This window comes from Oryctolagus cuniculus, chromosome 10, assembly GCF_051225735.1.
Source record: "Oryctolagus cuniculus isolate XC-2025 breed Fujian yellow rabbit chromosome 10, ASM5122573v1, whole genome shotgun sequence".
NCBI lineage: Eukaryota > Metazoa > Chordata > Mammalia > Lagomorpha > Leporidae > Oryctolagus > Oryctolagus cuniculus.
In genome coordinates this window covers 116,728,280-116,755,812 of record NC_142876.1, presented here as the reverse complement: position 1 = coordinate 116,755,812, position 27,533 = coordinate 116,728,280, and the positions used below count along the sequence as shown (strand labels likewise).

General features: G+C 44.2%; 1 protein-coding gene and 1 pseudogene across 21 annotated transcripts in view; one reads left to right on the top strand and one right to left on the bottom strand.

The window, feature by feature from the left end:
- RAF1 (Raf-1 proto-oncogene, serine/threonine kinase) overlaps positions 1 to 27,533 on the bottom strand; it is a 91,962-nt gene that overhangs the window by 50,496 nt on the left and 13,933 nt on the right. For 3 of the 21 annotated variants that reach the window (XM_089306630.1, XM_070051085.2, XM_089306638.1), the window contains exon 3: positions 530 to 591. The exons of 15 other annotated variants lie outside the window; for them this stretch is intronic. Coding sequence is in view for 1 of the 6 variants with exons in the window: in XM_089306627.1 (XP_089162753.1) it covers positions 6,050 to 6,115 (66 nt within the window). In the remaining 5 variants the exon portion in view is untranslated. Of the gene's footprint in view, positions 1 to 529; positions 592 to 6,049; positions 6,116 to 27,533 lie in introns of those variants that run through there. 3 more of the 21 variants (XM_089306627.1, XM_089306640.1, XM_070051090.2) reach the window with 2 other exon arrangements.
- LOC108177165 (large ribosomal subunit protein mL42 pseudogene) lies at positions 11,897 to 12,445 on the top strand (annotated as a pseudogene).

Genomic DNA, 27,533 nt, shown 5'->3' with positions numbered 1-27,533 from the left:
GTACTTGAGCCGTCATCCCCTGCCTTCAATGGGGTACACTGGAAGTAAGTTAGATGGGGCTGGTGCTGTGGTGTAGTGGGTAAAGCTACCACATGCAGTGCTGGCATCCCATATGGATACCAGTAGAGCTGACCTCTGAACCCAGGCACTTTAATCTGAGATATAAGCATTCTTACTGGTCACTTAACTGCTGTGCCAGATGCCTACCTTTAAAACAGCTCTTAACCACAGTTTTACTTCCCATGATTCAGTTACATGTGGTTACCTATGGTACACAAATATTAAAAGAAAATTCCAAATAAGCAATACATACCATCTCTTCCAGGACATACACAGTGCATACCCACACTGTATATGCTACCTGCCAGATATATATCAAATCAGCTGTAACTCTACTGCAGGGTTTGTGTTCAAATAACTTTAATTTTACTTAATCAAATAAAATTTAATTAATAATGGCCCCAAAGCACAAGACAGTGAGTGTTGCTGGTGATGTGGATATGTCAAAGCAATCCACAAAAGTACTTACTTTAAGTGAGAGGGTGAAAAGTTCTTTCCTTGAGGAAGATCTAAGATCTAAGTACAAACCATCTGTAAAATTGTGAAGAAGGAAAAGAAATTCATTCTTTTGCTGTAGTACCTCCAACTGCAAAAGTTATGGCCACAGCACATGATAGAACGTTTCAGACATCCCCAGGGGCATCTCAGAATCCATCTCCTCCAAATGAGGGGAGACTGTTTACCAGTACTTCATTCCTTTATGACCAAGTGCTAGTCCCTTGTGTGGACGTACCATATTCAATCCATTCACCTTGTGGTGGACATTTGGGCTGTTTCAACCATTTAACTGTAAATAATGCTGCTATACTATTCTAATACTGTTCTAAGATCTTGATAACCATTGATTCCACCTGGAACTCCTACAATTTCAGTCCACAGAGAAGGCTGATATATTTTATTGTTCTGGGAAGGCTTCTGGGAGGTCAAAAAACCAACTGCTAGATTTTATTTGCAAATACTAAAAATAACCAGAGAATCTTTTTTTTAAAATTATGTTTTAAGTCTACAAGAGTCTCCAAGATTTCAAGTTGGGAATAGAACTAGTCCTATCCACCCTCACTCCTGTGAAGTCACTGACACAGATGATATGTGTGGGTCTCTCCAGTGCCTATAGTGACTTTTGACTTCTTTTTATTTATTTTTTTTTTTTTTATACAGGCAGAGTGGACAGTGAGAGAGAAACAGAGAGAAAGGTCTTCCTTTGCCGTTGGTTCACCCTCCAATGGCCGCCGCGGCCGGCGCACTGCGCTGATCCGATGGCAGGAGCCAGGAGCCAGGTGCCTTTCCTGGTCTCCCATGGGGTGCAGGGCCCAAGCACTTGGGCCATCCTCCACTGCACTCCCGGGCCACAGCAGAGAGCTGGCCTGGAAGAGGGGCAACCGGGACAGAATCCGGCGCCCCAACCGGGACTAGAACCCGGTGTGCCGGCGCCGCTAGGCGGAGGATTAGCCTAGTGAGCCGCGGCGCCGGCCCGACTTTTGACTTCTAAAGATCAATTTTTTTTTTTTAAACAACACAGTAGGTTTAGGCAACCAGAGACTTCCTTTTAAAATTATTACTGTGGTAAAATATACAAATAATAAAATTTATGATTTTAACCATTTTTAAGTATACAGTTCACTGACATTTATTTTCACACTGTTGTACCACCATCACCACCTTTCATCTCCAAAAATTTTTCACCTTCCCAAACTGAAACTCTGTTCCCACTGAACTCCCAGCCCCTGGCAATGACTATTCTACTTTATGTGTCTACAAATCCGAATACTCTAGTACTATATAAGTGGAATTATATAATATTTGTCTTTTTGTGACTGGCTAATTTCCTTTAGCATATCCTCAAGGTTTATCTATGTGGTAGCATGTGCCAGAACATCCTTTCTTTTTAATGCCGAATAATATTCCTTTCTACATTATAGACCACATTTTGCTTACCCATTCATCTACTGAAGGGCACTTGGGCTGTTTGCCTCTTTTAGCTACTGTGAATAATGCTGCTATAAACATGGGTGTACAATATATTTGAGTTCCTGCTTTCACTTCATTTGGGTGTACACCCTGAAGTAGAATTACTGGGTCATAATTATAATTCTATTTTTAATCTTTTGAGGAACTACCATATCATTTTCATAGCAGCTTCATCATTTTACTCTCTCACTAAAGATACACAAGAGTTCCCATTAAAGTTTTCCACACCCTTGCCAATATCTCATTTTCTTTTTTTTTTTTTTTTAAAGCCATGCTAATAGTACAATATTATATCTCATTGTGATTTTTATTTGCATTTGCCTAATGATTAGTGATGCTGGGCATCTTTTTATGTTCAAACTGACAAATTATCTTTTTTGAAAAACGTCCATTCAAACCCTTTGCCTAGTTTCAAGTTGGGGTAATTTGTATTTTTTTTAATTTATTTATTTGAGAGGCAAAGTTATAGACAGAGAAAGGGTGAGACAGAGAGAGGGAGGTCTTTCATCCGCTAGTTCATTTCCCAAATGGTCACAACAGCCAGAGCTGAGACAATCCAAAGCCAGGAGCCAAGAGTTTTTTCTAGGTCTCCCATCTGGGTGCAGGGGCCAAAGCACTTGGACCATCTTCCACTGCTCTCCCAGGCCATAAGCAGGGAAGTGGATTAGAACTGGAATAGCCGGAACCTGAACAGGCACCCATACGGGATACAGTGCCAAAGGTGGAGAATTTACCTAGTATGCCACAATGCCAGCCCTTTACTTTTATTTTTTAGTATTTACTTATAAAGAGTTCTTCTATATTCTATAGAAAGAAAATCTATTTTCTAGAAACAAGCACCTTATCAGATTTGCAAGTATTTTCCCCCACTCTTTGGGTTATCTTTTTACTTCCTTGACGCTATCCTTTGAAGCTTAAAACGACATTTTTTTTAAAGATTTTATTTATTTATTTAAGAGGTAGAGAGAGAGAGAGAGAGAGAGAGAGAGAGAGAGAAAGGTCTTCCATTTGCTGGGTCTCTCCCCAAATGGCCGCCATGGCTGGAGCTGGGCCTATATGAAGCCAGAAGCTTCTTCCAGGCTTTTTTTTTTTTTTTTTTTTTTTTTTTAAGAGATTTATTTATTTATTTGAAAGTCAGAGTTACACAGAGAGAGGAGAGACAGAGAGAGGTCTTCCATTTGATGGTTCACTCGCCAACTGGCCGCAACAGCCAGAGCTGTGCCAATTCAAAGCCAGGAGCCAGGAGCTTCCTCTGGGTCTCCCACGAAGGTGCAGGAGCCCAAGTACTTGGGTCATCTTCTATTGCTATCCCAGGCCATAGCAGAGAGCTGGATTAGAAGTGGAGCAGCCGGGTCTCGAACTGGCGCCCATATGGGATACCAGCGTTTCAGGCCAGGGCATTAACACGCTGCGCCACAGCACCAGCCCCCAAGAGTGTCAATTGTTAAATCAACAACAGGAGTCACTATGCACTTGCTCCCCATGTAGGACCTCTGCCCTTAATGAGTTGTACTATGAGAATTAACAGTAAAACTAGTATTCAAACAGTACTTTATACTTTGTATGTCTGAATGGGTGCAAACTGTTGAAATCCTTACTTAGTATAGAGCTGATCTTTTGTATATAAAGATAATTAAAAATGAATCTTAATGAAGAATGAGATGGGAGAGGGAGCAGGAGGGGGGAGGGGAATGGAGGTGGGAGGGCAGGCATGGGGGGAAGGACTGCTATATTCTAAAAAGCTGTACCTATGAAATTTATTATATAAAAGCTTTCAAAAAAAAAAAAAAAAAGAAGAGTGCAATGGAGCTGAAACATTCCTACCACCTAGTGACGTAATAGCCATGTTAGAAAGTCCCGCAGCAAGACTTTACTCAGGTGTTTGTGATGATGCCACCGTAAATGCACACGGACTGCCAGTCACACAAAAGACAGCACATTCAGTTATGCACAGTATGTATCACTTGGTAATACAAACAGTGACAGAGAAAAAGAGACAGGCAGATCTTCCATCCACTAGTTCTTTCCCCAAATGACCACAACAACTGGCATTAGATCAAGTCAAATTCCAGAATGAGAAAACTCCATCCAGCTTTCCCAGGTGGGTTGCAGGGGCTCAAGTTATTGGGCCATTTTCCACTGCTTCCCCAGGCACATTCACAGGGAGCTGGGTCAGCAGAGGAGCCACTGGCACTGTCCAGTTGGCACCCACACGGGATGCCAGCATTGCAGACAGCAGCTTAACCTACCACACCACAACACAAGCCTCTCTAAACGTTCGATCTATTTTAAATTAGAAAATTTTGCTTTTACATTTTGAACTTTTTATTAAAAACCAAGATACAGGGATCAGGGTTGTGGCACAGAGTTAATCTGCTGCTTGTGATGCCAGCATCAAACTGCTGGTTTAAGTCCCCGCTACTCCACTTCTGATCCAGCTTCCTGTTAATATACCTGAGAGGCAGCACAAGAAGTGCTTGGGCTACCGTCACCCTTGTGAAAGACAAGCACATAGTCCATGGCTACAGCCTTACCCAAACCTGACTACTGTGGCCATTCAAAGCATGAGCCAGGGGATGGGAATTATCTCTTACCTCTCACCCAACCGACCAACCCTTTCTCCCTCTCCTCCTGTCTACTGTTTCTTTATGTCACTTTGGCTTTCAAAGAAATAAATAAATCTTAAAAAACAACAACCAAAGACACAAAGGGTCAGGATCATCAATGGCCCTATCTTCTACCTGTGGGGAGCAACTGGGAGCAACTCGGACTAGACTGAGTTACTGGAATTAAGACTTGTTCTATGCATCTGCTCTCCCACAATATGGCGCTGGGAGAGGAGAAAACAGCTTCTACGCAGCTGCCTCTGGCCAACTTGAGTGATGACCTCCAGGAGCTGATCCTGCTCCTGATTGGAGGAGAGCAGCGTACTCGGCGTGTGGGCAGCCGAGTTGGGATTGGCGGAAGAGGACTATAAAGGAGGAGAGAGACAACATGCACCAAGAACATCTATCTGAAGGAACACCTGTGCAGCCCCCGAGAGAGCCAGCCGGCCGGCGGTGTGCCGCTCCCCTGCGGAAGTGGGGAAAGTGGCCAGGGGGAACCGCCCTTCCACGGAGGTGGAAGGGACGGCAGCCAACCCAGGAAGAACCAGCAGCAAACCCGGGGAGGGCCGAGCAGACAAAAGAACAGCGCAGGGTCCTGTGTCGTTCCTCCACGAAGACGGGGAGCGACACTACCTCCACATTTTGCCCACTGGCACGTCTTCCAGGGCAATAATATGCATGGAACCAACATGGCCTATGACAACAATGCTCTCTAACTAACTCTGCCTTTCAAATAAATTAATAAAACTAAAGTAAAACAAAATGTTAGCAGAAAACTGAGTCTTTCTCCTTTAAATCCTTATCAGATTGATTCAGTTAGTTTCTGTCATGCTCCCAAAATATCCCCTAAAATCATTTTGTAAATATCAGTAATACATGTCCCATGCTTTGGGAAACACTATGCTACCAGACTGTTTTATTCACATTTCCAATCACTTGGACTATCTCAAGACTCAGCATAAGTCTCTATACCGCCTCCACAAGGAAGGGAGTATACTTAAAGGGACTATCATCATGTAATATTTTTAAGTTATGGTCCATTTCCTCTCACTCAAGAAAAGGCCATCCTTTAGGTGAATATTGTTGAGATTCCAAGAAAGGGTCCATCAATGGATTTAAAAAAAAAAAAGTACTATATACTTAGAATGGAATTTAGCCGTAAGAAGGAATGAAATTCTGACGCTTGCTACAAAACGGACGAACACTGAAGAGATCATGCTAAGTGAAGTAAGCCAGACACAAGAGTCAGTGTGTGACTGCACGTCTGTGAGGGACTCAGAGCAGTCAAATGCAGACACACAAAGGGACTGCAGAGAGGAACGGGGACTTCCTGGTTCAGGAGCAGAGTTTCGGTTTGGGACACAGACCAGGCCTGGAGATGGTGGTAACGGCAGGGACCGTGTGGATGTACTTACCGCCACTGACGTGTGCGCTGGAAGGGGGCTGCGATGATACACTCTGTCCCGAGTACCTCGCAAAGTCTGTGGGGATCCACATCTTTTTATTTTTTAAATGTTTTTGAATGTCATTTATAATTTTTTTCAACTTTCATTTAATAAATATAAATTTCCAAAGTAAAAAACAAAAACAAAAACAAAAAAAAAAAAAACAAACCAAACACATCCAGGCAGGGGGAATGCCTGGATGTGTTCAGGATTCTTTTTTTTTTTTTTTTTTAAGATTTTACTTATTTGAAAGAGTTACAGAGAGAGAGAGGCAGAGACAAAAAGAGAGATCTTCCATCCGTTGGTTCACTCCCCAGATGGCCATAATGGCCAGAGCTGCGCCAATCTGAAGTCAGGAGCCAGGAGCTGCCTCTGGGTCCCCCACATGGGTGCAGGGGCCCAAGGACTTGGGCCATCTTCTACTGCTTTCCCAGGCCATAGCAGAGAGCTGAATCAGAAATGGAGCAGCCGGGACTAGAACCAGCGCCCATATGGGATGCCGGCACTTCAAGCCAGGGCTTTAACCCAATATGCCACAGTGCCAGCCCTGAGGATTCTTGTGCCCAATTGTATACCTGTATAGGAATTGACTTCCACTGGCCTTCCGGGGATTTCCTTCACTTCTTTCCTGTATTGGATGTCCTGTTTCCTATATCCCAAGTATTCCTTTCTTTCGACTTATTCATTTAATAAATTCCCTGAAAGGTGGGTTAAGGTCCCCTTGTCCCTTGGGTTCTATGCCTGGCTCTGGCTCCTGACTCCAGTTTCCTATTAATGCAAACCATGGGAGGCAGAGATGAGTTCCCACCACCCATGAGCGAGAGTTCGCTTTCAGACAGCCCTGCCCCAGCCACTGAGAGCATTTGGTGAATGAACCAGCAGACTGGGGAGCCCAAGGAGGGAGTTGGGGGACAATCATTGCCAGGCACATGCACATGTTCTCTGTCACACTTTCATAATTTTCAAAAAATCTGAGAAAAGCATCATGGAGTTTTAACTTTTTAAATTATGAAAGACAGAGGGTATTTCCCTTCTACTCGCATTGATAATTTTGCTGACAATCCTAAGTCAGAGCTAAGTCAGAGCTTCAGAAAGGCTGATCCCAGGGCAAGCACGTGGGCCAGCAGTTAAGATGTCTGCATCTGAATCCCAACTCCAACTACTGACTGCACCTTTCTACTAACTCAAACCCTGAGAGACAGTGATGATGGGCTCAAGTAACTGAGTTCCTGCCACCCACATGGAGACCTGGACTGACATCCAGCTCCCAGTCAACCCGGCCCAGGCCCTGTATTAAGATTCAGAGAAGTCAATCAGCAGACCTGAGAGCTAGTGAATGCTCAGGCTCACTCACTCCGCCTCACAAATCAAAAATAAAATGGTGAGAGTGAATAAGGAGAGGCAGAAAGAGACACAGAGGTCTTCCATCCACTGGTTCACTCCGCAGTTCTAAAGCCAGGAGCCAGCAGCTTCCTCTGGGTCTTCCACATGGGTGCAGGGGCCCAAGGACTTGGGCCATCTTCTACTGCTTTCCAGGCCATAGCAGAGAGCTGGATTGGAAGTAGAGCAGCCAGGATTAGAACCAGTGCCCATATGCAGGCGGCGGCTGTCGCTCCCCCTCTTCACGGAGGAATGACACAGGACCCTGCGTTGTTCTTTTGTCTGCTCGGCCCTCCCCGGGTTTGCTGCTGGTTCTTCCCGGGTTGGCTACCGACCCTTTCACCTCCGTGGAAGGGCGGTTCCCCCTGCCACTTTCCCCACTTCCGCCGCTCACGGGGGAGCGGCACACCGCTGGCCGGCTCTCTCGGGGGCTGCACAGGTGTTCCTTCAGATAGATGTTCTTGGTGCATGTTGTCTCTCTCCTCCTTTATAGTCCTCTTCCACCAATCCCAACTCTGCTACCCACACGCCGAGTACGCTGCTCTCCTCCAATCAGGAGCAGCTCCTGCTGTTTATTGGTTGAACTGGAGGCAGCTGTGTAGAAGCTGTTTCCTCCTCTCCCAGTGCCATATTGTAGGAGAGCAGATGCATAGAATAAGTCTTAATTCCAGTAACTTAGTCTAGTCCGAGTTGCTCCCAGTTGCTCCCCACAGGCGGCTTAACCAACTAAGCCACAGCGCCCGTACCAATTCTTTAGTAATCTCGTCTCTGCCTACTTTGATGTCTGCTTCAGTAAAAAGACAGCAATCCCTACTCCAAGTCACAACTTGGGAGACTACAAGCAAATCTGGAGGCTAGACACATCTTAATCTAAGTCTAGAGTTACCCTCAGCATTTTCCAGGGAAGCACTTTGGAACAAGGATAACATAAACAGGGCCTCACATTTCGTTGGAGTTCAGTGGGTCCCTGTAAGCAAATCACTATGTCCAAATAACTGAGCTTTGCAGACTGGTTTAAGATAATTGGAACTTAAGGATGAAGTCAGTCTCATTCAGTTTGAATGACCATGTAACAGGGAATGAGAGTCAACAGTTTCCCAGAGAAAATATTGAGTGGAGTTACCATGAAAGGAAGAAAACAAACAGAAGTCCACCAACACTGCTTTACAGGTGAAATTAACAATGTCAATGGATTAAAGTAAGGAGCTTGGAGAGCAATCTATTAGCCTGCTGTGTATACTCTTAAATGTTATAACCAAAATTTAACTTCAATATTTATACACTAGGACCCGTGCTGTGGCATAGCTGGTAAAGCCGCCACCTGCAGTGCCGGCATCCCATTTGTAAGCCATTTTGAGTCGCAACTGCTCCACTTCTGATCCAGCTCTCTGCTGTGCTCTGGGCAAGTAGTAAAAGATGGCCCAAGTCCTTGGACCCCTGCACGCGCGTGGGAGACCCCAAGGAGGCTCCTGGCTCCTGGCCACAGCTCTGGCCATAGCGGCCAACTGGGGAGTGAACCATCAGATAGAAGACCTCTCTCTCTCTCTGCCTCTCCTGTGTGTTAACTCTTTCAAATAAATAAATAAATCTTTAAAAAATATATATTTATAGAACACCCAACCACACAAGCAAGATGGGTCTTTCTAAGCCCTTATGAATCTACTCTTTGGTAAATCTAAGGGTAAAATCCTTCAAAGGATGCAGCCTCCTAAGCAGGTAAGGGAAAATGATGCCTAAAGTTTTCTCATTTGTTTTCCTCAACACATCTGTCCCTGGGATCAGGAAAGCAAAATTTCCGTAAGATGAAATATGATTTATAATAGAAAACAGGAAGACTTGACAGATTTTTTACAAATCCAGCATGTTTTTAAGCATCTAATCTAAGCCAAAGCTTAAGCTAGATGTTTATATGCTATATTTCATTGAATTCATATAACTTTGAGGTAGATTTTCTTAATCTCAGATAAGGACAAAACTAAAAAATCCACATAATTTGCTTTATCTGAGTTTGAATCCAGGCTCTGTGACCAATTACCCATTCTACTATAAACAAGTCACTGGGAGCTGGCGCTGTGGCGCAGCAGGTAAAGCAGCCACCTGCAGTGCTGGAATCCCACAAGGGCACTTGTTCTAGTAAGGACTGCTCCACTTCTGATCCAGCTCTCTACTATGGCTTGGGAAAGCAGTAGAAGATAGTCCAAGTCCTTGGGCTCCTGAACCCACATGGGAGACCCAGAAGAAGCTCCTAGCTCCTAGCTCCTGGCTTCGGATCGTTGCAGCCAACTGGGGAGTGAACCATCGGATGGAAGACCTGTCTCTCCCTCTGCCTCTCTGTAACTCTGCCTTTCAAATCAATAAATAAATCTTAAAAAAAAAAAAAAAAAAGTTACGACAGATATCACAAGACAACATGGCCCTGTGTCTCCTTTGTATTTCTGCCATTTTTGCACTCTGGTTGCCAGCGCTATTTCTGACTCTAAATTTGCCATTGACAGCCTGCTTTGAAAAATACAGATAATCAAACATGATTATCAAACAAGAACATGTGTAAAAGGACAAAAGGAAGAGAAAAGGCCTAGGGACCTAGCCTACTGAGAACTTACAGGCTATTGCCAGGAGATTAAGGCTATCAGAAATTCAACATTCAAGTAATCAAGGTTCTCCTACACAGTTGGACTATAAACCCACATACACTATATAGCAGTTTTCTTAACATAAAACTGTATAAAACTTCACAACAGCAGAAACTCAAATTTGTTAACATCTGTATAACTAGTTCATTCTTAGTAGATTGCTAAGCAGAGTTTTCAATGGCTAACTGAACCGAGCACATACTTTGCAAAGAGATCTGTACCTGAACAATCTTCATGGCCATATGAACCGAGGCAAACCACGACACATCTCTATCATTTATAAAATGAGCACGACTATTTTTTTTTTTTTCTTTTTGCCAGGCAGAGTTAGACAGCGAGAGAGAGAGACAGACAAGAGTTATAGACAGTGAGAGAGAGACAGACAGAGAGAAAGGTCTTTCCGTTGGTTCACTCCCCTAATGGACACCACGGCCTCCCGGTCTCCCATGCAGGTGCAGGAACCCAAGCACTTGGGCCATCCTCCACTGCCTTCCTGGGCCACAGCAGAGAGCTGGACTGGAAGAGGAGCAACCGGACTAGTACCCCAACCAGGACTAGAACCCGGGATGCTGGTGCCACAGGTGGAGGATTAGCCAAGTGAGCCACGGCGCCAGCCATGACTACATTTTAAAATACCATGAGAAGTAAATAAAAACCAAAGAATAGGGGCCGGCGTTGTGGCATAGCCGGTAAAGTCACTGCTTGCATTACCGGCATCCCAGTGAGGCACTGGTTTGAGTCCCGGCTACTCCACTTCCAATCCAGCTTTCTGCTATGGCCTGGGAAAGCACTTGAGGATTGCCCAAATCCCTTGGGCCCCTGCACCCACGTGGGAGACCCGGAAGAAGCTTCTGGCTCCTGGCTTTGGACTGGCGCAGCTCCTGCCGCTGCGGCCATTTGGGGAGTGAACCAGTGGATGGAAGACCTCTCTCTCTCTGCCTCACCTTCTCTTTGTAACTCTTTCAAATAAATAAATTAATTAAAAATAAAATAACAAACTCAGTATCTGGCACATGGTGGGAATTTAATGCATATTACTATTATTAATGATAACATAAAAATGCTTCTCAATAAATAACGAAGTAACCTAGACATTATCCTTGGATTATATTCCTCATCTACCACCACATTCAATCAACCATCATGTCCTGTCAGCTCCTCCTTAAAAGTTAACCAACCACTTTAGCCTAACCCTAACCAATCTAACCTAAGCCACCATCATCTCTTGCCTAGATTACTCTAAATGTCACTAGGCTCATTCCCATCCCTCTAAATCTAATTGTCTAAAGAGCAGTACCAACTTAAAACGTATTTGGATTAGAACAAGATGGCACTCTAGCGGAACAAAACTGGTGTGCCTAGAAGCAGATTTTGAAAGCAGTTTTCTTCAAAGCATCTTTTTTCATTCCAGCTGATAAACAGCATCTTGATACACCATGGCGGCAGCAGCAATGAAATGTATGGTATTAAAAAAAAACTATCTTGGCTGGCGCCGCGGCTCACTAGGGTAACCCTCCACCTGCGGCGCCAGCATCCCGGGTTCTAGTCCCAGTCAGGGTGCCGGATTCTGTCCCAGTTGCCTCTCTTCCAGTCCAGCTCTCTGCTGTGGCCCAGGAAGGCAGTGGAAGATGGCCCAAGTGCTTGGGCCCTGCACCCACATGGGAGACCAGGAGGAAGCACCTGGCTCCTGTTTTTGGATCAGCACAGCGCGTCGGCCGTAGCAGCCATTTGGGGGGTGAACCAACGGAAAAGGAAGACCTTTCTCTCTCTCTCTCTCTCTCTCTCTGTCTCTGTCTAATTCTGCATGTCCAAAAAAACAAAACAAAAAAGAACTATCTTGAAACATTTATCTCCAATCTAAAATGGAGCTTTATATTGTGTTTGCCATAAATCTACATAGTCTCCTCTTCCAGATGATGTAATTGCAAAGCAGAGCTTGCTTTGACATCAGATGGCAGGACAACACTATGCTCTCACCCTTCTGCGGACATTCCATACAAACACACAAACCGATCCCTCATCCAGATCCTGTACTTAATAATGAAGAAACACATGATCAAGTGCTGCAAATCAGACTGGCAGAAAAAAGTGAACACTGTGAGCAAGGACCCATGACAGAACAACTTAGCAAAACGTCCTTTACTAGTAAGCACCGCTGGTATCCTCATGGGCATTATCACAGACGTCCTAAGAAACTGGATCCTGCAAGGGACAGATGATACTGAGGTTCTTGTAATCAAAGAGGAATGTTATCCTGTGCCTCATTTTCCATATGAGAAAATGCAATCTGGTACCTACTCCCTATATGTTATATAGTAAAATAATCATTAAATACCCTTTCATTGTAAAACACACACACACACACACACACACATATTTGGTCATATTACTCTTCCACTAAAATCCTCTAGTTCATTCCTCAATACATTCAAAATAAATGTCAAATTCTTTTTTTTTTTTTTTTTTTTTAGATTTATTTATGTATTCATTTGAAAGGCAGAGTTACAGAGAAGGAGAGACAGGGACAAAAAGAGAGGTCCTCCATTCACTGGTTCACTCCCCAGATGGCTAGAACCGCTGGAGCTGAGCCAATCCCTGAAGCCAGGAGCTTCCTCTGGGTCCCCCACGCGAGTGCAGGAGCCCAAGGACCTGAGCCATCTTCCACTGCTTTCTCCGGCCATGGCAGGGAGTTGGGTAAGAAGCGCAACAATGGGACTTGAACTGGTGCTGCAGTCTCACCCGGTATGCCACAGCACTGGCCCCTCAAATGCTTGAACTTGACCTCCATCTCCCTTTCTCTACTTTATCTCCTTCCTCTCTCTCTCTCTCTCTCTCTCTTATTCACTTTATTTCTGTCATACTAATCTTGTTGCTAGCTCACTTCTTGTCAATCCTGTTTCTACTCACTCATGTTAGTCCTCAAATGCGAGCTCCCCTGATCACCTTCTTCAACTGCATTCTAATCCATCAGTTTTCTCTCATTACTCAGTTTTATGGTTTTTGTAATAATTTGTCACCTTTTGAAATTATATATTTGTCTACTCAATCATTTCTTTCGGCATACCACGCTACCTTTAAGACTGTCCAGCATGGGGCCAGCGCTGTGGCATAGCAGGTAAAGCTGCCACCTGCAGTACCAGCATCCCACATGGGCGCCGGTTCAAGTCCCAGCTGATCCACTTCTGATCCAGCTCTCTGCTGTGGCCTGGGAAAGCAGTAGAAGATGGCCCAAGTCCTTGGGTTCCTGTACCCACATAGGAGACCCAGAAGAAGTTCCTGACTCTTGCCTTTGGATTGGTATATCTCTGGCCATTGCAACCATCTGGGGAGTGAACCAGTGAATGTAAGAGTATTCTCTCTCTCTCTCCCCCTCTGCCTCCCTGTAACTCTGCCTTTTAAATAAAATAAATATTTTTTTTAAAAATGTCTAACACACTAAGTCCTTAGAATAGATTTCCTGAAGGAGTAACAAACATAGGCAGTCTGGCAAATGGTGAATTCTAACAAAAATCACCAGTATATTCATTTATGACCCACACTATGTTAAGAAGCTGCATTAGAAAAACTGCAGAATCAGCACAATGTAACTGCTGACTGGCAGACCATTAAAGTCATAATAGTTTATCATACAAATTCCAGTCAAAACCAACTGAAAATACTGTCAAGAGACACAATTGTAAAAATTCAGCTTAAATATTTTAACTGACTTTCATTTGCAATTCTACAATCAGGCAAAAACTTCATTCCATAAAACAGAATGAGTACTTCAATGGCTAAGCAGAGGTTGGTTTTATGGGCAGAAAAGAGCTCAGGAAAACAAACTGACAACAGCGGACTGGCTGTTTCAAAGTTACTTTACAGGGTTAACACAGAGGAGGTATCTTCATTATGCTGGCTCAGGTATACTAGACCCTTATTAACTGATGAGCTAGGAGTCTCCTGAGTTCGATTTTTACTTTGCTTGAAAACTTGGCCATTTCAGAGTTAAGTCTGACCAAGCGGCTGGATCCTGATTTGGTTTGGTCTGGTGGGGCCCGACACAAGAGGTTAGTCCAAAAACAATGGCTTCCTATGAATTTTACTTAACAGTAGCCAACTAGGGACCAGCGCTGTGGTGTAGTGTAGCGGGTAAAGCCGCCTGCAATGCCAGCATCCCATGTGGGCGCCAGTTCAAGTCTCAGCTGCTCCATTTCAGATCCAGCTCTCTGCTATGGCCTGGGAAAGCAGAAGAAGATGGCTCAAGTCCTTGGGCCTCTGCACCCATGTTGGAGACTCATAAGAAGCTCCTGGCTTCAGATCAGCCCAGCTCTGGCTGTTGTGGTCAACTAGAGTGTGAACCAACGGATTGAAGACCTCTCTCTCTCTGCCTCTCTTTCTCTGTGCAACTCGGGACTTTCAAATAAATAAATAAATCTTAAAAAAAAATACCCAACTAAAGCCATTATGGAATTCTATTTTAGAATTCCAAAGTTTGATTTTCTACCATTTGGCATTTCCCTTCATAGCAGTTGTTTTACATTAAGACAAAAACAACAAACCAGGGGTTTTGGCATTTGGTGAAATGGTTAAAGCACAGCTTGGTAGCCCGAATTCCATATCAGAGTGTCTGGGTTCCAGTACCGGCTCTATTTCCAAATCCAGCTTCCTGCTTATCTGACACTGGGAGGCAGCAGGCAATGACTCAAGCAGCTGGGTTCCCTGCCACACATGTGGGAGACCTGGATTAGGTTCCTTGCTCCTGGCCTGGCCCAACCTCTGTAGTTGCAGGCATTTGAAAAGTGAATCAGCCAGTGGGAGATCGCAATCTGTCTGTCATCTGTCTCCCTCACTCTCTACCATTCAAATAAAGTGAATAAATAAACAATAAAACATAGAATAAGTACCATTCTTAATGTTCACTTGGTCTGTCACACTAAACTATACACATCTCCTACATACACACACTAAATTTGTCCTAAACAGACACTTTGCAAAGTAAAAAGTAGTTTTAAACCACATTGTTCCTACTCAAGAAATATAGGAGAAAAATTTTAAACATACTTAAGCTCACATAGAATGCAAAAGAACATATAGGGACATGACTTCATATATGGAAGAGAAATGGTTCAGTTTTCAGGAATTAACAATTTCCAAATATCTGAGAACTTGTCCCAAAACACAAATGCCTTCTTCTTTTTTTTTTTTTTTTTTGGGGGGGGGGACAGGCAGAGTTAGACAGTGAGAGAGTGAGAGAGAGAGAGAGAGAGAGAGAGAGAGAAAGGCCTTCCTTTTTCCGTTGGTTCACCCCCTAAATGGCCACTACGGCTGGCGCACTGCGCCTATCCGAAGCCAGGAGCCAGGTGCTTCCTCCCAGTCTCCCATGCAGGTGTAGGGTCCAAGCACTTGGGCCATCCTCCACTGCCCTCCAGGGCCACAGCAGAGAACTAGACTGGAAGAGAAGCAAGAGGGACAGAATCTAGCACCCCAACCAGGACTAGAACCTGGTGTGCTGGCGCCACAGGCGGAGGATTAGCCTAATGAGCCGCAGCGCCGGCCCACAATGCCTTCTTAAGCATAACCATGTAATGTTAGTTGTAGTTTAGAATACTACATGTTAATCTAAAATATTCTTTATACATGAGATGCCAACCATTAAACCAATCATTTTGAAGAATCAAGCAAATACATAAAATCCTGTCATTGTTTCAATCAATATTCACATTATGATTGCAAAGTATTCTAAAATCACAGAGCAGTGCTCCATTTTGTGGGAATGTGCTATGGGCCCAACACCATCTGCCATAATGTTGTAGCTCAAAGAATACTTCCTCATTTTAATTAAAGGATGAGGTCATTTCTCAACAAATAAAAACAAGAAACTGCTGAACGTCAACAAGTTTTATAGGTCACAGCTAACTGACTAGCTACTATGATTCAAAATACATTTTTCAACTATCAAATAAATTGAAACTATAGGAATTTTAAGAAAATCAACTTTCGTAGTAAATTCTTATTTTTAAAAATCAAGATTGTTTTCTTCAAGATTTTCATTAACAAAATGCAAACAGAACTATTGAGTTTTCTGCTATACACCTAGTAGGAAAAAAGCAATGAAAGACAGCTAAGGGAAAGGAGGAACACAGCAAAAGGTCATTTTATTCATCTCCCACACTTTCAAGAAGATTGATAATCTTTCTAAAAGTCTAAACACTGGTACAGTAAGACACAAGTCCTACCCTTAATATCGCACGTATGTCCTCAGTCAATAAACCAAATGGAAAGCCAAGAGTAACAGTCACTGGTTTCAACCCTCCAGCAACAGTAGAAAAGTCACAAGTATTTTGTTGGCTAAGGAAAAAAGGTGTACTGTCTTTCCAGAGAGCCTGCAGCCTTGTGAGCACTGTTCCCACAATCCTAATGCTTCGCTCCACACAAAGACGCACCATGTGGCTGACAGGCAGGTTACAGCAGGTAGGAATACTACTGAGTATACAAACACATTAAGGATCAAAGAAAGAGAGCAGTAAATACAGGCCATACTATGTTTATTTTGCAGTATAATTCCTAAATAATTGATGAGATGTAATACAGAAGATACTTGAATAACTTATTCTGATGCTCATAATCCCAAAGTATTCTAGCTTGTGACAAAGGCATTTTGAATTCAACACATTTGTTTCAGTCTTCTCAATCTGTGACCCAGTTCTATAAATAATTTCAGTGAATTATTGCATTCAGAAGCATCTCTAGAAGTACAAGTCAGAAAGCAAAATAAGGTTTCAAAAACCCTGGGAGAGTTCTGTGTTAAGTTCTTCTTTCTGAGTTTACCACACAATGTAAAAAATAAGAAAGCATGATTACCTTGCAAGTACAATACTGTTAGGGAACAGCACACACAAAAAGTACTATTAAGAAGCTTCAGGACAAGTCAAATCAGGTAAGATTATAATTATTAAAATCTAATTACCAGTACTTAGGGTATCATTTTAAAGTGACTTGAGTCCTAACACATTTCTCACATTAAAGCCCAAACAAACGCATAAATGTTTGACTCGAAACGCTACTCCATTTCTATTTATTTAAAAGGCACAGAGACCGACAGATCTTCTATCTGCTGATTCACTCCCCAAATGCCTCTAACAGCCGAGACTGGGCCAGCAGAAGCCAGGAGCCTGCAACTCAATCTGGGTCTGTAACAGGTCTCTCATTACTTAGGACATCATCACCTGCTGCCTCCCAGGGTTCTTATTAGCAGGAAGCTGTAATTTGGAGCAGAGCCAGAACTCAAATCAAATATTGGATGCAGACATCCCAAGCAAAAATCCTAACAGCTGCACCAAACATCAAATTCTATTCTCCCAATTTCTGGAGATAAAGACCACATTAGGGGCTGATGATGTGGCACAGAGTGTTGAACCATGGCTTAGGATGGTGGCATCCAATGTTGCAATGCAGGTTCAAGTCCCAGATGCTCTGCTGCTGATCCAGCTTCTTGCGAATACACCTAGGAAGGCAGCAGATGATGTCCCACATGCTTGGGCCCCTAACACCCATGTGAGAGATCAGATGGAGTTCCTGGCTCCTGGCTTGGGCCTGGCCTGGTCCTTGCTGGACATTTGGCGAGTGAACCAGCAGATGATAAATCTCCATCCCCCTCTCTCTAATGCTCTGCTTTACCTTTCAAATAAATAAACAGATAAATCTTAAAAAAATAAAAATAAAAAAAAGACACTAGAGCTTTCACTCAACCTTTCCAAAGGACTGATTACAGAGAGCTGTTCATTTTTATTTTTTTTAAAACATCTTCTTATTTATTTGAGAGGCAAAGGGAAAGATACAAAGGGAACATGGCAAGGGAGCCAGAGACAGACCCATCTTCCATGTACTCATTCACTCCCCAGATGGCTGCCAACAGCCAGTTCCAGGCCAGGCACTCCAGCCTGATCTCCTACATGGGTAGCAGGGGCCCAAGCACGTAGGCCATATTCCGCTGCTTCCCTTAAGCAATAAGAGGAAGCTGGATCAGAAGCCAAACAGTGGAGAAGCCCAAAAAGCAGCAAGCTGGAGCCACCAGAGAAATGGAGGGGAAACCTCAGACACAGCGCTGAGAAGCGAAGACCTCCCAACAAAACCTACAAAGATCTCTGTTTGGATCTACCATGGGCAGTCAGCTGTCAAATAAAGCATCAGCCATATCCATCAAAATTGTGTCAATAAGCCTACAGAAACTGTTCCAACTCCTTCTTCAAAAACCCTCTCAGTAGCAGTGGCTTTTAATAAAGATGGTGAACCACAGGAAATGCCTCCAGAAGCAAAGATGAGAGTGAAAAATACTGGAAGGGATACAACAACATCAGCAGAACCAAATTCCTTCAATAAAGGAAAGCACTGGTTTTCTGATAACCAAAAGTTATGGGAGAGAAATACAAAATCTCATCTTAGAAATGTTACAACCAAGACAATCAAATGATATGCTTTGAAACTAGTGTGGGATGGGTATAAAGTTAAAACGAACAGTTTCCTTTGTTAAAGAATGATCTAAGTCTATCTTTGGAGATTTTTTTCCCTTTTTTTTTTTAAAAAGACTGAGTGGCACACTAAAAATTAGTTTTAAATTGAAGCTAATATATGTTTTACACACAGATTTCAGACATTTGCTAATTCTGTAGTTTCACGTGATTGATTTCAAAAGATAACAGATAACCAGTGGATAGAAGACCTCTCTCTCTTTCTGCCTCTTGCCTGTCTCTTTAACTCTTTCAAATAAATCTTTTTTTTTAAAGATTTATTTTATTTATTTGAAAGACAGAGTTACAGAGAGAGAGGCAGAGCCATAGAGAAGTCTTCCATTCCATTGGTTCACTCCCCAAATGACCGCAACAGCCAGAGGTGAGCTGATCTGAAGCCAGGAGCCAGGAGCTTCTTCCAGGTCTCCCACACAGGTGCAGGGACCCAAGGACTTGGGTCATCTTCTACTGCTTTTCCAGGCCATAGCAGGGAGCTAGATTGGAAGAAGAGCAGTTGGGACTCGAACTGGCGTCCATATGGGATGCCAGCGCTGCAGGCTGGGGCTTTAGCCTGCTGTGCCACAGCACTGGGTCCAATAAATGTTAAAAAAAAAAAAAAAAAAAAAAAAAAAAGTCCCACGCCTTTTTTTCTTTTTTTAAGATTTATTTATTTATTTATTTGAAAGCAGAGTTAGAGGCAGAAGCAGAGAGATAGAAAGGTCCTCCATCTGCTGGTTCACTCCCCAGTATGTCCTCACCAGTTGGAGCTGGGACAATTCGAAGCCAGGAGCTAGGAGCCTCTTCTGTGTCTCCCATGCAGGTGCAGGGGCCCAAGGACTGGGACCATTCTTCACTGCTCTCCCAGGCCATAGCAGAGAGCTGCATTGGAAGTACAGCACCCGGGACTCGAACCGGCACCCATATGGGATGCCGGCACTGCAGGCGGTGGCTTTACCCTCTAAGCCACAGCGCCAGCCCCATGTCCCATGATTTTTTAAACCAGGCCTTTCTTATCCATTAAATGATATAGCACATACAAAAAATATAATCTTTTATTCATGCAGCTAGTATTATAATATGCAGCAAATGGGTAAGGACTTAAGAAAAATAAAATGAATATTCCACAAACTTCTTTTAAAGTCATTCTCCATCTTCATTCCCCAAATTTTCTCCTCTGAATTGATAATAAATGTGGGTTAAAAAAACAAAACCTCGGGGCTGGCACTGTGGCATAGCAAGTAAAGCTGCCTCCTGCAGTGCCAGCATCCCAAATGGGCGCTGGTTCGAGTTCCAGCTGCTCCACTTTTGACCCAGCTCTCTGCTGTGGCCTGGGAAAGCAGTAGAAGGTGGCCCAAGTCCTTGGGCCTCTGCATCCTCATACGAGACCCGGAGGAAGCTCCTGGCTCCTGGTTTCAGACCAGCACAGCTCCAGCCATTGTGGCTGGCTGGGGAGTTAACCAGAGGATGGAAGGCCTCTCTCTCTGTCTCTCCTTCTCTCTCTAACAGGAAAGGAAGGGAAGGGAAGCGGAAGGGGAAGGGGAAGGGAAGGGAAGGAAGGAGAGAGGAGGGGAGGAAGGAGAGAGGAGGGGAGGAAGGAGAGAGGAGGGGAGGAAGGAGAGAGGAGGGGAGGAAGGAGAGAGGAGGGGAGGAAGGAGAGAGGAGGGGAGGAAGGAACAGTTATACATAGAGAGTGAGAGACAGAGATAAAGAGCTATTCCATCTGCTGGTTCACTCCCCAGATGGCCAAAAGGACAAGGGTTGGGCCAAGCCAAAGCCAGAGCTTAATCTGATCTCCCACATGGGTAAGGAGCCCAAACATTTGGGTCATCTGTTGCTGCTTTTCCCAGGCAATTAGCAGGGAGCTGGACTGGAGTGAAGCACCCAGGACTCAACTGGCACCCATATGGGAAGCCAACATTGCAGGTGGTGGCTTTACCCACTACACCATAACGGCAGCCCCTGGCATACTTTTTAATATGTAAGATTAAATATCACATGGGAAGCACATACTGTTAGCCTGAGACAGTAAATGTTACCTACTTTTATGATTTGTTATACAACAGTTCCACTGATTACAGTACCTACAAACTCTTCTGAATAGCACTTCAATCTCCAACCTGGGTATTTTTAAGTTCAATGCCTAAAGCTCTTAACCACTACTGAACAATATTCCAAGAATGAAGTACAACATTACAAAGTACAAGTCAATTGTGAAAAATCTTACTTAATTTTCACATTATTTGGGGAGGTACATATTTCCCCATATGACTATGCACCATCTTATTAATTTGCTCTTGGCAAACTGTCTCCAGATTCTTAAAGAGCGCATTTGCAGAGCCTATATGGGACAATCTAAGATGCTTTACCTATTAGTCTATAACTCAGAACCTGTAAAAGACATCAACACACTCCTAAATCCTGTAATTAACCAATACAACTTTTGGAAAATCTCTGTATGGGTTTGTTATTTCTTCTAAAAGCTTCTGATTTCTCAAGGACAGGAGATACAAGACATCATATAATACTAAGAGAAAATAAATCAAATGCCATGTACAACTTAAGCTACTTGATGCTTAAGAGAAATATATAAAGTAAAATGGACATTTTATATGTAAAAATAGTTCTATTAGCTATAATAAATAATTTTACAACTAAAATATTTTAACACTGCAATGTCTAATCAATGAGAGGATTACAAAAGTATAGAGGAAAAACAGGAATGAAATAAAACTAAATATATTATTTTATGAGTCCAATAGCCACTCTTTTTTTTTTTTAAATACTTATTTATTTTGAAAGAGAAAGAGAGAGAAAATGAATCCATCATGCATGCACTGGTTCACTCCCCAGATGGCTGCAGCTGCGATGGATAGTACTGGGCAAGGCCAAACCCAGGAGCTTCATCCAGATCTCTCACTTGGTGGCAGAGGCCTATACACCTGGGCCATCTTCAGGGCTTTCCCCAGGCCATCAGCAGAGAGCTGGGTCAGAAGTGCAGCAACTGGGAAGCAAACCAGCATCCACATGGGATGCCGATATCACAGGCAGTGCTTTACCAGCTACACCACAATGCCAGCTCCTCAAATAGCCATTCTCATCAGAAGACCAGGCCAAAGATTTATGTCTACTCAGTTTTGATTACCTCATAGTATAATGAATCTATAAGACTCCAGAAGCAGTGAGTCAGCCTTGTGGTACAGCTTCGGATGCAACTCCCTGTTAATGCACCTTGGGAAAGCAGTACAAGATGGCTCAAGATGGAGTTACAGGATCCTGGCTTTAGCCTGTCCCAGCTTGGGCTATGGTGGTCATTTGGGGAGTGAACAGAGGGTGGAAGCACTTGTTCTCCCCTCACCACTGTAATTCTGCCTTTCAAATTAAATAAATAAATCTTTTAAAAATTCCAAAAGCAAATATAACCATTTTAGAAATCTTTCCATTATGCTCACTTCATAATATTATCCATAACACAATTCCAGGCATTTTAAATGCTCTCCTAAGAATGAGCAAAATTAGGGGCCGGCACTACGGTGTAGCAGGTAAAGCCGCCACCTGCAACGCCAGCATCCCATACGGGTGCCGGTTTAAGTCCTGGCCACTCCATTTCCAATCCGGCTCTCTGCTATGGCCTGGGAAAGCAGAAGATGGCCCAAGTCCTTGGGCCCCTGTACCAACATGGAAGATCCAGAAGAAGCTCCTGGCTTTGTATCGGTCTAGCTCCAGCTGTTGTGGTCATTTGGGTAGTGAACTAGCAGATGGAAGAAGGCCCTTCAAATAAATTAATAAATAATAATAAAAAAAAGATCAAAATTACTGCTTGGTGTAGCCCTGGTGTCTTCCTGGCATCATTCTCCATCTCTGCTTCCAGGTGTGCCCTGGGAGCAAGTAGCGAAGTCCACATCACCTATCACGAAGAGATGGAATGAGTTCCCACATCCCGCAAAAAACTGCTGGTTTGAGTCTGAGCTTCCTGCTAATAGATTTTGGGAGGCAAGTAAGAGAACCATATGGGAGTTTCTGGCTCCTGGCTTTCGCCTGGCCCAGCCCTGGCTGATGTAGGCATTTGGGGGGTGAACCAGCAGATGCAAAATTTCTGTCTCTCCCTCTGTCAGTCTGCTTTCCAATAAATACAACTGAATAAACATTAAAACAGTAACATTAGGGAACATAATGAAGACTCTAAAAAAAGGCAACAAATACTTGAAGAGGGAATATTAGTTTTAAGATTTGATCGTTTCTATTCTGAAGGACTCTCCAAGATGCACAATTTGATCTTTATATCTTATAAAAGGGATGGCTAACATTTTCTGTAATAGCACAGCCAAAATGAAAGCTTAAATTATAATTTCACAGACTTGCTACGCCATGGGCACAGTAAACAGGCAAAGCCTCCTTCTCAGACCAAACAAAGGGAGACAAAGTTTTAAAGCGAGGACATAGTTTTCCTCATGGGCACTGTCTATCTCAGAAAAACACTACCAGAACATGTGCCTGTGACTACAGACTTCTAGTTTAGGCCACCAAATATTAGAGATGGCACTTGAGCACCCTTTGACTTGTATCCTCTGGTCTGCTTTAACAAAAACCAGGAGGTAAAGAAAGTTAGGCATCAGAAGAAGTGTAAAGATAGGTGGAAGGCCTATTAAAGGCAGCTCTGTACAGTGATCTGCCCTCAAGGAGAGATCCAACAGGCCAGTCCACTGCGACGGCTTTCAATGTGGAAAGTCAGGGCTTCAGCAAAAGTCAGCTTATGAAGAGCCCTGGCAGCTCTGTCAGCCAAGAGTTGGATCACTGGAAATGGAACTGCCCTGGAGTTGAAGGACACCAAGGTCAGAGCCACAGATCTTGCTGGCTCCAAGCTGAAAAGCTCTTCATTCGGCCCAGCTTCCAAGGTGACCACTGCTACTGAGGGGATAGCCAAGTAGGGTCAGTGACATTGCAGGCAGAACTGTAAATTTCCTGTTAGAGATGTCACTTGCCTTTACCTGGCCAGCTCTCCTCCAGGCCAGCTAGGAAATCGAAGTCAACAGGGTGCCTTCCCCATGGAGGTTCACACCTCCCTTATGATACATCCCACGTAAAGAGATAGGTTTGGGCCTCATAACTGGCAAGGCCTTAAAGCCCACCAGATTATTATCAAGCCCCTTCTGTCAGTTTCTATTTGCCTCTCAATCAGAAAACTTAGTCATGGCTTAGATAGCACCTTTCTTAGGTCCTCTAGTAATGACTCTGTCCTTTGTTCTAGACCCTGTCTAGCCCACTTGGGGCCTCATTCCTTTGTAATCATCCTCTCTATTCTTACCCTGCCTTTTATACTACCGTGTCTGCTTATGTGTTTTCAGGAGTTGATAATGGAACGAACCAAGGTTTTCAGCAACCAGGCAGTCAACCAAATGCTGCTGCTGCTACAGGGATATACTTGGGCTCCCCACCCAGGAGACAGCGGCTTGAGACATCGCCCCATGTCAGCGAAGAGTACCTCGTCACTCCATGTCAGCAGGAAGTAGCTCTAAAGACAGATCATCGTCCCTCTACCCCTCCTGGACTTCTGGGACTAATGTAATCCCATACAACTCCTGCTTTATAAAAAACAAAAGGGGGGAATGTTGGGGAAATGGTGCAGTCTTATCTATGGCACCATGTACACCCTTACACCATCCTAGGCTCTAGCCCCCCCCCCCCCACTGCTGGAAGCCAGGTGGCCACATGGCCCAATCACCTGTGTCAAGCTCCACCCCCCCTCCTAATGGGATTCCCTGCTCCTTCTTCCCTGCCCGCCCCCTGGCAAAGTTTTAAAAGGACTTGCTCCTGAACACATGTCTCTCTCTGCTGATCTCTGTCTCTCTCTCTCTACCCTCTACTTCCCTCTCTTTCTCCTTTGCCCCTTCCCTCTGGTCTGTTGAGTTTTCTACAATAAACCCTTTCCCTTAAAAAAAAAAAAAAAAGATTTGATCTCTGCCCTTAATTCTATAATCTAGCTAAATAAATTGTGTAGATTAAGTCCTACATCACTAATAAGGAAATAGACTCTGCATAGACTCTGCAGCTCACAAAGAAAAGTATAAAGTAGGGGCCAGCGCTGGTGGCGCAGTGGGTTAAAGTCCGACCAGCAGAATGGAAGATCTCTCTCTCTCTCTTTACCTCTCTATAACTCCTCGTTCTTTCTTTTTTCTTTTTTCTTTTTTTTTAAACAGGCAGAGAGTGGACAGTGAGAGAGACAGAGAGAAAGGTCTTCCTTTGCCGTTGGTTCACCCTCCAATGGCCGCCGCGCTGCAGCCGGCACACCGCACTGATCCAAAGGCAGGAGCCAGGTGCTTCTCCTGGTCTCCCATGGGGTGCAGGGCCCAAGGACCTGGGCCATCCTCCATTGCACTCCCGGGCCATAGCAGAGAGCTGGCCTGGAAGAGGGGCAACCGGGACAGAATCCGGCGCCCCGACTGGGACTAGAACCCGGTGTGCCGGCACCGCAAGGCAGAGGATTAGCCTAGTGAGCCGCGGCGCCGGCTCTTTCATTCATTCTTTCATTATTTTATTTATTTGAAAGACAGAGGAGACGGCCGGCGCCGCGTCCCGGCCCTGCACCCCATGGGAGACCAGGAGAAGCACCTGGCTCCTGCCATCGGATCAGCGCGGCGTGCCGGCCGCGGCAGCCATTGGAGAGTGAACCAATGGCAAAGGAAGACCTTTCTCTCTGTCTCTCTCTCTCACTGTCCACTCTGCCTGTCAAAAAAAAAAAAAAAAAAAAAAAAGAATGAAAGAGAGAAAGAAAGAAGAAAGAAGGAAGAAAGGAAGGAAGGAAGGAGGGAAGGAAAGAAGAAAGAAAAGTATAAAGAAGTCATTCTCTGAAACCTAACAAAAACACCCACTTAGAACATTTGCATCACAACTACAGTTTAAGTCTAAAGTGAAGACAAGATGGAGTCAAAAAATATTCTCAAAAATCCCTTTGGCCGGCGCCGCGGCTCACTAGGCTAATCCTCCGTCTAGCGGCGCCGGCACACCAGGTTCTAGTCCCGGTCGGGGCGCCGGATTCTGTCCCGGTTGCCCCTCTTCCAGGCCAGCTCTCTGCTGTGGCCAGGGAGTGCAGTGGAGGATGGCCCAGGTGCTTGGGCCCTGCACCCCATGGGAGACCAGGAAAAGCACCTGGCTCCTGGCTCCTGCCATCGGATCAGCGCAGTGCGCCAGCCGCAGCGGCCATTGGAGGGTGAACCAACGGCAAAGGAAGACCTTTCTCTCTGTCTCTCTCTCTCACTGTCCACTCTGCCTGTCAAAAAAAAAAAAAAATCCCTTTAAGTTCCCATTATGGAGATGCCCTGTATTTTGGGTATTTGCTCCCTCTCTCTCTTTTCTATTTCTTCCTTTTAAAATTAAGGTAACAGGGCCAGTGCCATGGCTCACTTGGTTAATCCTCTGCCTGCAGCGCTGGCATCCCTTATGGGCACCGGGTTCTAGTTCCAGTTGTTCCTCTTCCAGTCCAGCTCTCTGCTGTGACCCAGGAGGGCAGTGGAGGATGCCCCAAGTACTTGGGCCCCTGCACCCACATGGGAGACCAGGAAGAAGCACCTGGCTCCTGGCTTCGGATTGGCGCAGTACGGGTCATAGCGGCCATTTGGAGAGTGAACCAAAGGAAGGAAGACCTTTCTGTCTCTCTCTCTCACTGTCTATAACGCTGTCAAATAAATTAAAAAAAAAAAAATTAAGGTAACAATGTACTACATCACCAGTCTGTTCATAAGAAATAATGAATTAAGATAAACTCTTTAAAAGAACATGGCAGTTAGTAGCTACTCAATAAGGGTAAGCTATAATTATCATTAGCTTAATTTTTTTAAAATGTATCTTTACCAAAGGGGAAAAACACACACACACTCAACTGTGAGATGGTCAAACTATAAAGGCTTGGGAGAACTGAGAATGACAAAGAAAAGATCTGCCTATCATGAGAACATAGGTTCAATGTGAGGAATGGTGGCTGAAACGGCCTATATTGTTAAAAAATATTTTTAGCAGGAAAAAAAAAAACAGCTGAAGAACCATATTTTATTTTATTTTATTTTTTTTTTTTTTGACAGGCAGAGTGGACAGTGAGAGAGAGAGACAGAGAGAAAGGTCTTCCTTTGCCGTTGGTTCACCCTCCAATGGCCGCCGCGGCCAGCGCGCTGCGGCCGGCGCACCGCACTGATCCGATGGCAGGAGCCAGGAGCCGGGTGCTTTTCCTGGTCTCCCATGGGGTGCAGGGCCCAAGCACCTGGGCCATCCTCCACTGCACTTCCCTGGCCACAGCAGAGAGCTGGCCTGGAAGAGGGGCAACCGGGACAGAATCCGGCGCCCCGACCGGGACTAGAACCCGGTGTGCCGGCGCCGCTAGGCGGAGGATTAGCCTAGTGAGCCACGGCGCCGGCTGAAGAACCATATTTTAAAATGCTTTTAATGTGACTCTACTGAGTTCACTCTCTCTTCATTTCATAATTCAGTTCAGCCCTGGTCCATCTGACAGATGGACAGATTACTAAGTCCAAGGGAGTATATGTTTTATTTTTTAAATTCAACTGTCCACACAACTGAAGAATACTGGAGAAAAATTATCCTCACACATAAAACTTGCCTGCTGAACAAACATGTTCCAATACCCATCTCATCTAAGGTAGGAAACCTAAGTCTAGTTTGGAAAAGGCTTATGCTAGTTTCCCAACCAGTCCAAAAGGTCATTCTGATGCACTGCAAGTTGGTCTTGGTGTGTCAATATTTTGGGTTTCCTCACTCCTCTTTCTCAATTTCTGACCACAAACTTGTAATTTCATCAAATGACTGGCCAACATAAAAGCAAATTAACAAATGTGCTACTTCTACCATTCTAAAAGTTGGCAAGTGGGGTCTGCCTAAGTTTAGAAAATAGATTCTAACATCTCAAGGCACAGTTAATTTTAAAATACAAGTTTAAAATGACCTAGTTGT